Source organism: Podarcis bocagei (genome assembly GCF_964188305.1).
Source record: "Podarcis bocagei genome assembly, chromosome: 17".
Taxonomy (NCBI): Eukaryota; Metazoa; Chordata; class Lepidosauria; order Squamata; family Lacertidae; genus Podarcis; species Podarcis bocagei.
Genome location: NC_138143.1, coordinates 14,823,162 through 14,834,631, shown reverse-complemented (window position 1 = coordinate 14,834,631; position 11,470 = coordinate 14,823,162). Strand labels below are relative to the sequence as shown.

Here is an 11,470-nt window from a genome sequence, read left to right as displayed (position 1 = left end):
CTTACACTTCCTGAATCAAAAAGTTGCCTTAAATAGTTGTTAGCGGCAGCGGCGTAGCGTGAGTTGTCAGCACCCGGGGCAACGCAAGTAATTTGCGCCCCCTAACCCGGGGCAAGGCAAGTAATTTGCGCCCCCCCAACCCCTAACCTGCGAGTTGCCGCTGGCGCTGCCGCGCAAACAACGCTGCTTGCCTGGAGGAGGATGGAGGCAGAAGCAGCCGCCGCCTGTGGCTGGGCCGAGGGGATGGCGGCGGCAGGGTGCAGAGGCTGCCCGTGCCCGGCCAGGCGTCGGTGGCGGCGTCGGCGCTGCTGCAGCGGCTGCTCCTCCTGCGAGCAGTGAGCGGAGCGCAGCCACAGTGACGGCGGGGGGCGCGCGCGCTAGGGCGCAAGGCTGGCAGTGGCGGCGGGGAGCCCGGCGGAGGAAGGAACTTGTCCCTTCCCTCTGGACTCGCGCCCCCCAGATGTTGCGCCCGGTGCAGTCGGCACCCCTGGCACCCCCCACGCTACGCCACTGGTTAGCGGTGATTTCCTTTTACAGGGAAGGCTTAGGGTATAATGATTTGCTTTCCTAGACAAAGCCCAGTGCAAGTTAGGTGTGTACCAATCTTTATTAAACAACTGGGAATTAAATGTCTAACTTTGTCCATGGCTTCAATGCAGTCCTGAACTTTCTCTGGATTCTACACTATGTTAATAAAGTTATCTGCTTAAAGCCAGTGTGCAAATGCAAATAAAATGAATTACGCTCTCCCATTTCAGCCGGTTTGACTAAGGTATCCAGAATACCTATTGAGTATGTATGTTTTTTTTATAGTGGTCACACAACGCTGTTGGCATACAAATGGCAATCTCTATCCTCACTCACTTTTAATCCAGATTTTTCCAGGAAAAACCAGATAAGTGAAAAGCAAAAAACTAAAACTTGTTGCCAATGACCCATTTGCAATATATTCAGTTTCTGTCTGGAAGCACCCTGACTGCATATTTAACATTTTCAGGGTCTCACATTTATTCAGGCATTGCTTCCTTGAAACCTGATTGCATGGCGTTAATAAGGATTATCTATCTCATATAGTCAGATTGAAGGATTCATTTTGATTCAATTCAAAAGCGTTTGTGTGAACTACTTAAAAAGAAATTGGCGGATGAATAAAAAAAACAAGGTGATGTGTGTGTTATTAGCATTACCCTCATAATTATATTGCACAGGCCATCCTTCATCCTTTTGTTCCTCTGTTAATTTTTCCCTTGGGACCTTCAAGGAAAAACTAACAGGCATAACTTGTGCAAATGGAAAACCATGGCAACAGAAGCAGAGTGCATTTAGGCAAGAGGTGACAGGTTCGCACAATCTTCATTCTCCCCAATAAGGTAAAGGTAAAGGGACCCCTGACCATTAGGTCCAGTCGTGACCGACTCTGGGGATGCAGCGCTCATCTCACTTTATTGGCCGAGGGAGCCGGCATACAGCTTCTGGGTCATGTGGCCAGCATGGCTAAGCTGCTTCTGGTGAACCAGAGCAGCGCACGGAAACGCCGTTTACCTTCCCACCGGAGCGGTACCTATTTATCTACTTGCACTTTGACGTGCTTTCGAACTGCTAGGTTGGCAGGAGCAGGGACTGAGCAACGGGAGCTCACCCCGTCGCAGGGATTCAAACTGCCGACCTTCCAATCAGCAAGCCCTAGGTTCTGTGGTTTAACCCACAGCGCCACCCGCATCCCCAATACTCCCCAATACTACATTTCAAAGTGCTATTTACATTTCACACAAGGAACACTGTTAACATCCATAACACAAACCAGAGCAGAGCTTCATAATCTGAGACTGGGGCTCTTGCAGATGGGGTGTGTGTGTCTTGACTCTTCATCTCAGGCTCCTGAGTTGGAGGCCCACATTAGGCAAAAAGATTTCTGCAGTGCAGGCGGTTGCACTAAGTGAGCCTTTGTGGTGGCTTCCAACTCTACAATTCTATGGTTCTATGGTACCCTGTGCAGGCACCCCGGAATGGATCTTCTCAATTTTGCACCCCCTTGGCTCAGTGCCCTGTGGGTGGAGTGGGGTGTGTGTGTCTCCTGCCCACACTGCCCTAAATCCAGCACTGCCACACCAACCCCATCCACTGTGGGGAATCATGGTCAAGGATACATGGGAGTTGTTCATCCCGCAAAATCTGGGGAGCCATAAATCCCCAACCCCCGGACTATTGTCTGTTTCTTTTTAGAACATCATTGTACATGGGAGACTGGCATGGGTGAGAGACCAGGAGACACTGTCCCACGAACCGACATACCCACTCTCCATGCGTAGTGGAAGCATGTAAACATCTAACAAGCCACATTTCAAACGAAGCAGGATCGTAGAGTTTATGCTGGCGCCGAAATTGTAGCTCCATTTCGCTTGTCTCTGACGGGTGGCGTTCAAGAGCCAAGTCAAAGGGTCTTAAGTTTACGCACCCGCGATTCTCCTCCTCCGGCGGCGGCGGGGTGGGGAGCTCTCCCCTTGGTCCTCTGGCTTCATCCCGGATCTCAAGTCAAGAGAGTTTCAGCCCGATGCCTCTTGGAGGTAACTGACCACCCGGCTCTGGCCACTTTCTTCAGCCAAGTCCAGCGGGCGGCGTCCCCAGCGGTCCCGCACGTCGAAGCGAGCGCTCCCTCGGCGCAGCGCCCGCAGCGTGTCCAGGAAGCCCCCGCGGGCCGCGTCGTGGACCGGGAACGTGCCCGTGGACGGGTCGGGGCGGTTGGGATCCGCTCCTCTTTGCAGAAGCAACTGAGCTACCCCGGGGTTCCCCATCATCATAACCTGGAGGGAGAGGAGAGGAGGAAAGTCAAGGTTTGCGCATCTTTACGCTTTCCGTCTAGGCGCTTGGAGCGGCCATGTTCTGCGGGCTGAAATAGCCAAGATCCTGACCGCCACGCTGCATTAATTAGCTCCTGATAATTCTGATTAAATAATTTTTTTGGGGGGGTCTAATCTGTGTATTGTTCATAGGAGCCAGCTCCTATGGGTCGAGGCGGCTTTGTCCCACCAATAAAATATTTGAGGGGGCCGCCCCCTAAAGTTGATGGGTATTGCCATTCAAATGGTGTGTGTGCACTGCGTCATAGGATTATGTGATTGGGGCGGGGCTTACCTCCCCCCTATTTTATCCTGAATTGTTGTACCCTAAGTTGGATCTGAACTTTAAAAGGTGCAGTGTCAAAGTTGAAAAGTCAATCATACGATCATATTATTATTATTATTATTATTATTATTATTATTATTATTATTATTATTATTATTATTATTATTATTATTATTATTATTTGCCCGCCCCTCCGTCTAAGGTCCCAGGGGTTTCCCAACATTAAAGCGATATTAAAGAGAGTTTAAAATAACTTAGAAACACAAAATAAGGCGAGTCCTAAAAGAACACACGTCAAGTTGCAGAAGCTAGGGATAAAGAGGGTTTCCTTGCGGCGAAGCATCCCACAAACGCCTCGGAAAGTCTGGTAAGGACACCGCTAGGCTTTATCCGGCTAAAGCTGCGTTTACACCGCGCCCTTCGAAGGGACCATTTCGGAGAAATTGGCAAGAGGCTCTTTATTGGAACTGGGCAAATCTCAAGAAACAGAAAGGTTTCTGATAGACCTCTCTCTCGGGGATGGAGTAAGTAGTAGTAGTAGTTTTAATAAGTTTAATAATCAACAGTAATAAGATTTTTAAAGGTGGTATCCGGTTGAGTCATTCATAGCATGACACCTAGAATGACGAACGGTGCATACCATTCAATTTTTGGGGGTGGAAACGCGTCCCATAAAACTGAAAATGGTGGGACATGCTTCCGAATAATAATAATAAGAATACATATTTTTGGAAGCACACTCGGCTTTTATTTTAATACTTTGTTGGAAGCCACCCAGAGTGGCTGGGGAAACCCAGCCAGATGGGCGGGGTATAAATAAATTATTATTATTATTAATTATAATTTAGTATTCTTTCTTTCGAGAGAGTTATTCAGAAGGATCCCAGCTGGAGATAAAAGGATCCGTGTCGAACTTATTCGCTTCTGCTGCTTCTTTCCCATCGAGAAAGACGGCTCCCACGGAATCAATCTCAGCCCAAACTGGCGCGCACGTTGCGCTTGCTTCGGAAAGGCGGGTCTGCAAACTCTCCAGATGGGCTGTAGTGAGAGGGGCGGTTCTTGAGCAGCAAGGAAAACCAGGGAGACGAAACGAGCGAGGAAACCAAGCGAAGAAAGAAAAGCTGAACTAGCAGCAGGGAGTGAGCGCAGCCACTCTTATCAAATGCCAAATATTGACATTTTTAATGTTATAAGAAATAAATGTTTACCAAAGGCCTGGATCTTCAGGTGGTGGTTTTCTTGGAAGGAAGTCGGAGTCTTTTTTAAAAAAATAGAACAAAATAGGGCTTTTTATATCTGCAAGGTTGACGTTTGAATCTAATGCTAAATTTAAAGCTGCAGCCATGTCTAGAGACGAGTGCGAAGCTGGACGGACGCAAACGAAACCTCTGCTTGACGAACCATTTTGCCTCAGACCCTAAAAGGACTAAAAAGCAGTATTAATTTAATTTAATTTGTGCATCCTTCCGCGTTGCTCTCTGTTCACAGCCCAGCTGAGGCGGAGTAGGTAGAGTAAATCGATTCACAAACGCAATGCAACAACTGGTGCGTGGTTGTGATTTGGAGAGGGAACGAGCTGTTACAATTGGAAACATGAAAGCTGCCCTTTTTCATTCAGTCGGGCTAGCACCATCAGAGAAATGTGGACCGCCCCACTTCAGTTTAATACAATGACTGACTGGCATTAGTAACAAAGGCATCATTTCTAAAAGAGGCGCAGTGAAATAAAAGTCTACCAGAATTCACTATTCTTCCCGGAAGCCGGATCAAACTATAGACGCGAGGAGGAAAAGTGAAGACGCGTCACAGCAGAAGCTTTAAACCAGGCATAGGCAAACTCCGGCCCTCCAGATGTTTGGGAATACAATTCCCAGCATCACTGACCACTGGTCCTGTTAGCTAGGGATGATGGGAATTGTAGTCCCAAACATCTGGAGGGCCGGAGTTTGCCTATGCTTGCAGTTTAAACCAAGGATGTGGAATGTGTGGCCCTTCAGACGTTGGAATTCCAGCATGGCCAAAGGTTAGGATGCTGAGAGGTGCAGGTTCTTGGAAGGAGTTAAGCGCCTGATTGTGCTAAATCGGCACCATTTTAAAAACAACGCATTTGTTTTCAAAATGAAAAAGCACGACCTATTGCTCCCTCCTCTGTAAAAGAAGGGATATCCGTGCGGGTTGTGTTTTTATTTTAAAACAGACTTATTGTAATTCTAATTATACCCAAATCTGGAATGTAGTACTGTACTGATATCTCTGGCCCTCTTTTTGTCTCTCTCTGCTTCGAAATGTCATGCCCGTTTTCTGCTTGACAATTCCGTTTTCTGCTTGATTTCGCGCGTTGATAAAATCAAAGAGTTACGATTAAGTGCAGCTGCCTAAGAGCGCGAACGTATAATCCGCGATCACTCGAAAGTAAGCTCCATTGATCTTAAAAACGTTGGAGGTTTGGAGGCAACTCAGATTGCCGAAGATGAGCTTGCAAATCTCAGTTTAAAAAACATGCAAGGCTGGAAGGGAGCCTTAAAAAATCCAGCGCGGGGCTTACTCCCAGGTTAATGCGGTTAGAATCGCGGGGGGGGGGACTTGATTAAAATATTGGGGGGGGGGCAACTAAGCCCTGCCCCGCATAATCGATCACATGATGTGACACACACACCATTTGAATGAGAATTCCCCTCAACTGGGGGGGGGGGTCGTCCATGGGCGTAGCCACGATTTATTGGGTGGGGGGCAGAACCCAGTTATCTGTGACACAATCCGTCAGTTAAGTATTTTTATTTATTTACTTAATTGGCCCCTCCCTGCTTCCCCCTGGCTACGTCCATGGCAGCCTGGGCCCCTCAATATTTTATGGGGGTGGGGGCCCGAAGGGACTTTGGCCCCTAGGAGTCGGCTCTCATGATTGCATGTAATACTCACTTTACATGAGCGCTAGCCTTCTGCTAACCTCAATGGGGCTTACTTCTGAGTAGACACGAATAGCATTTCATACCCGAAGTCTTTTCTCTGTTTCGCTAGCTCATTTCATGCAGGTAGGTAGCCGTGTTGGTCTGCCGTAGTCGAAACGAAACAAAATAAAATAAAATAATTCCTTCCAGAAGCACCTTAGAGACCAACTATGTTAGTTATTGGTATGAGCTTTCGTGTGTGTTCATGCAAAGAACTTTAAATTAATCGGTCAGTGAGGCTGAGTTGCCGCCGTCGGTTGAAATCTGTGCTGGATTTCTCGCTCTCCAGCTACCGAATCAAAAAGTTAGAATAAAACCCAGAACAGAAAAGGGGAGGTAGTTTTCGAGAGATGTGTGACCCCCAGGTGACTTTTAAAAGCAACTTTTCCCATTGTGAAAAACAAAGAAACCCCAATGAGGTTAAATAAGAGTATAGCTGTCATCTTTTTCCCTTTGCTTGCGAGGAATCCTATTCGGAATAAGGGAATTTCCCTGAAAAAAGGGGAAAAGTTGACAGCTTATGAATAAGAGTGAGATGAATATGTATATGGTTGATGATTAATTCTAGATTTTAGTCTAATGTCTCCAGTCATTTCGGGGTTGCAGTGATTTTTCATTCTCTCTTCTCAGTCTAGGCAGACACCATATATTTGAAGCACACGACTCCAGCCCACCCCCCACCCCCAGTCTGTAGATTCGTGTGAGGGGTAAACCACACATTTCAGGATTCTTGGGGGGGGGGATGTCATGTGTTTTAAATGGTTGCGTTTTATAAGGTTGAGAAGACGGACTTTGGGAGGGTCTCAAATCGTTTTGAGAATAAAACAGGACACATTCTGGTAACTGAAGGTATTATTAGAGGGCTGTTTCTCCTCACTTGAAATGTTAATAATTGTTATTGAAATCTGTTTCCGAAGTGGGGATCTGTTCTATACAGTACAGTGGTACCTCGGGTTACATACGCTTCAGGTTACAGACTCCTCTAACTCAGAAATATTACCTCTGGTTAAGAACTTTGCTTCAGGATGAGAACAGAAATCGTGCAGCGGCAGCAGGAGGCCCCATTAGCTAAAGTGGTGCTTCAGGTTAAGAACAGTTTCAGGTTAAGAACAGACCTCCAGAACGAATTAAGTTCTTAACCACAGGTACCACTGTACTTCTGTTACGTAAACATAAACTGAAACAAGATCCTTATTTAAATATAGTATTTTCCAAAGACGACACTGTGGTTGCTGTTGTTTGGCGGTGCGCGCGGGGATGAGAGTCCGAACCTGGGACAGCGATTCCTCCAATAATTTTATTCTCCAATCATTTTGTTCACCTTTCTATTTTATTTTATTTATTTTTAGTTTCCTCGGACAGGGCAAGCTGCGCAACATGGACTCAAACTTGGGGGTGGCAGGAAGCCAATCCTCCAGCGTTTAGGGTTCATCCGAACAACTTTTCATGGATCCATTTGCCACTGATGGACGTTAAAAGGGTGGACGTTAAATCCTGCCCCCCCCCCCCCAATTTTAAACAGGCTGCTCGCTCGCTAGGTCAGTCAGCAGCACACACAAACTGTGATTACCGGTAATTGCTGTATTTTGGATCTGGGTGTAATCTGGTTTGACTCCTCCTCTTCCACCTGAGTTTGGGTGTGGTTATTTTTTGGGTGGGGGGGATGATCAGTCCTGTGTTTTGGAACGGGCCAAATTTGTAGGTTGCGTCGTGGGCTGAGCCTAGGAAGGTAAATTCCAGTGCCATCGAGGGGACTTCCGAGCAAGCGTGTTTTGGATCAGGGCCCTGCATAAGCCTTCTACTTCCAGGAAGGTGATTTTAAAGCACACCTGGGTTACTGCGTGCACGCCATACAGTTCAAAGCACACATACCCCTTCCAAATCCTGGGAACCTTAATTCACCCCCCTCCCAGAGCTTCAGTTTGTGTATTTATTTACTGCAGCTAAATCCCACCTTTTTCCTCCAAGGAGTTCAAACGGCCTCTGTGGTTCTGCCCCTCCTTGTTTAATCTTCACAAGGACTCTGTGAGGTAGGTTAGGTCGACAGAAGGCAGTGACTAACTCCAAGGTCACTACGAGTGAGCTTCAGGGCTGAGTGAAGATTTGAACCCTGGACTCCAAGGTCCAAGTCCAGCACTCTAACCACGGTACTATGCGGGGTCCTCAGCACCTCAGCACCCTTAAGCTACAGTTCCCAAGTTTCTTTGAGAGGGATGGATGCGCGTTAAATGTATGGCGTGCGCATAGCTAGGAATGAACAGCTACTAGGATCTGACTCTCACTGGACACGAGTTGACTATGGGTTGTTAAAACTAACCCCCTCCCCAAAATAAGCCCCTCTCCGCAAAGCCCCCAATAAATCTAGTTTAGCCCCCGAGTGGTACTCATATTCCGCACCTCTAAACCTCACGTTTAAAATTTCAGCCATGGGCGGGATCAGGGGGTCAGCTGCCCTGACCTAAATCAAATAATAAAAAAAATACTTAAGTTAAAGTAGAAATGATCAGAATATTTGAAAAGTTTTGGCCATTTATTTCCTGGCCACTTAGAGTGAAAAGCAAGTCAATTGGTGTGGAGACATTTCATTCCGAATTTGGTCGACAGAGAATGGCGACAGGTGGGTGTCCTGCCCGCACCCCAACTTAAATCCTGGCTATCCCCCCCCCCCGCAGTCTCTCACCCACCTATCTATGGCTCTCCGGCCTTCCTCCTACTGTCCCCGGACGGACCTACCTGAATCGGGGCCCTGCCGAAGCGATTCACCGCGTTGGGGTCCGCCCCACCATCCAGCAGCCGCCTCAAGGTCTCCAGGTCTCCCCGGGCAGCGGCGTTGGCCAGCTCATCCGCCTCGCGGCGGCCGCCCCCTCCATCCATGTCCGAGCCGGGGGCAGGATCCATCCCACGAAGCCGAAGACCTCACGGGTTGTCAGTAGGGCATCTATGCAACCGGCCCCTTGGTGCCCTACTGCCGGGCTCCCTCAAAGGTTCCGTCAGATCATCAGAGGGATCCCTCCCGGCGTCCGCGCAAGGACGCAGCAGCGATCTCCCCTCCTTCGCCTGTGACCAGGACTCGGTTCTCGGTCGACGTTGCCCGCTTCCCGACGGCGCGGACGCCCTTCGAGCAGACCTTCCCCGGCGGGCGGAGCCGTCCACTCCACTCTTTTCCTGCGCTGGGTTGCGTCTCCCTTCGTCTTTTCCCACGGATCCGCAGGTCTCTATCCAGGCCCGCTGGCTCCCTCTCTCGGCGGCCCGACGTCGCGATGAGGAACAAGCCTAGGACCGGGACAGCGGAGGCGAATGTGCAGGAACTTCCCCATCAAAAGTGGATCACTCCGAGAACGGCAGCTGGACTTTCGACCCGCCTGCGCATCCGCTCCCCCTTAAGGGCTCTCTGGGAAGAGGTCCTCGCCTGTAGCAAGCTAGCATAAAGCCTGCCACCCTGAGGTGCTGCTTTTCTGCATGCACAGTCCGGGGGGTCGCCAAGCTGTGGGCGCATCTGGCATTTTGAGAGTGCTCTGTGCATCATCGTCGTCCCCCCGCCTCTCTCTCCTCCCCCCACCCCGTTCTCGCATTCCTCACATACAAACATACAAGAAAGTCTTCATAGGAACACCTCTCTCTCTCACACACACAGAGATTAGCTGTGCCCACATCACACTGTAGTTTGCCCCCCGAAAAGCTACAATTCCCAGCACCCTTAACAAACTGCAGTTCCCGGGATACGTTGTGCGAAAGGATGTGCTCTAAATGTATAGTTTTGGTGCAGTCATTGTTTGCTTTTCCACAAGGGTCTGGCAAAACGTTTGCTGTGATGTTGAATCCCTCTGGTTTTACACCCCGCCGCCCCAAAAGTCAGAAGCAAGTTGATTTACATTAATAGCAAATAATAATAATAATAATTCAAAGACCGCTGCTGGCAAGCACCACAAAAAGACTAATCGGAGGTAGGATTTTTACGCAGCATGGCTGCAAAGCGCACAACCCATCTCTGGCCGTAGCGGGTGACCTGTGACTTGATGGTGGTTTTGAGGAGACAGTTTGTTAAAAAAATATATGGGGACCCACAAGGACTTGGATCTATGCTTTTGCACCATAGCCCGGCTGGGCAGCGCAAGACCGGTTCAGAGCGATGGAGAGAGACGTGCTCTGTGATTTGATGGTGGTTGGGAAGCGGGGAGGGAACCCGTGAAGAAAGTATCCTGTTTCAAAAAAAAGAGAAAGAAAAAGATCTGGGCAAGATGTGTGCCCTCAGCCTCGTCTTTTCTTTTCTTTCCCTTCCTCCACTACTTTCTGACTCCTGCGACACCCCACTTTCTCTGCAAACCTGGCTGCGTATGCGCCGTATGTTTGGAGTACACGATTTCCCCCAGAGGATCCTGGGAACTGAAGTTTGTAAAGGGTGCTTACCTGGCGTTGTAGCTCTCTGTGAAGGGTCCACTAAAACCCCCAGAATTCTTTGGGAGATGCCACTTGCTTTCAATGCACGGTGCGTTTGAAGCCTCTGAACCATTTGTAAGTGGCAAAGCTCCTTGTCATCTGTTTCACTCCAGACAGAGAATATGTATTCGCTAGACAAGCCTAGACTTGCCTCCATTTAGTATGTTCCGTAACAGGGAACCCTCTCAGAACAAGCCTAGACTTGTCCTGTCATATGCTACAGATTCATTCCCAGAAACGGACTTGTGCTGAGCAGTCAGTTTCTAGACTCCTATAAATATACAGCTGACTCTTTTGTTAGGGCTGCAGCAGAAGCTGTGCTCCCTGAACTCCATCTTCTTCCAGGGCAACAGACGGGGACTTGGGCTTTTTACTCAGAGCTGCTGCCTTTGCCCATAAGATGGGGCAGAATCATTCCTTCTCTTTCCAGCGTTCAGAGTGCTGTTGTTTAAGCAGCCGAAACAGTACTACCCACACAAAAATGGCGGAAGTATCAGCAAATCCCGAGGTGTGCAGAAATACATAAATAAAAATAGCCCCAAGAGCTGTGCTCAGTTGGCCACAGAAGGCAAATGACAGAAAAGGAGGGGAGACAAGGAACAGAATGAAACATTCTATTCAGGACTACTCCATACGGCAATATTCGGCTGCAGGCCTGTCTTGCGATTCTGTTTCTTTGTGTGTGTTTATTTATTTACAAACCTGATGCTTCACTTAAGTAAACCTGTGCTTTCTGACATTGGTGGTGGTGGTGAGAAGGTGCTATCTCATGGGTAGGCAAACTAAGGCCCAGGGGCTGGATCCGGCCCAATCGCCTTCTAAATCCGGCCCACGGATGGTCCAGGAATCAGCGTGTTTTTACATGAATAGAATATGTGTTTTTATTTAAAATGCATCTCTGGGTTATTTGTGGTGCATAGGAATTTGTTCTCTCCCCCCCCCAAAAAAAATATAGTCTGATC

At 48.5% G+C, this 11,470-nt stretch overlaps 2 protein-coding genes across 2 annotated transcripts; both read right to left on the bottom strand.

The window, feature by feature from the left end:
• Window positions 1–1,370: 1,370 nt before the first annotated feature.
• On the bottom strand, window positions 1,371–9,550 carry LOC308576964 (cyclin-dependent kinase 4 inhibitor B-like). Its single transcript, XM_081177091.1, has 2 exons — window positions 8,805–9,550; window positions 1,371–2,801 (listed from the first exon to the last, which is right to left on the bottom strand). The coding sequence occupies exons 1-2, from the start codon at window positions 8,967–8,969 to the stop codon at window positions 2,544–2,546; spliced, it is 423 nt and encodes a 140-aa protein (XP_081033217.1). The 5' UTR covers window positions 8,970–9,550; the 3' UTR covers window positions 1,371–2,543.
• LOC308576961 (uncharacterized protein) lies at window positions 8,975–11,119 on the bottom strand. Its single transcript, XM_081177088.1, has 2 exons — window positions 10,479–11,119; window positions 8,975–9,344 (listed from the first exon to the last, which is right to left on the bottom strand). Exons 1-2 carry the CDS (start codon window positions 10,663–10,665, stop codon window positions 9,070–9,072), a joined length of 462 nt encoding a protein of 153 aa, XP_081033214.1. The 5' UTR covers window positions 10,666–11,119; the 3' UTR covers window positions 8,975–9,069.
• Window positions 11,120–11,470: the final 351 nt, after the last annotated feature.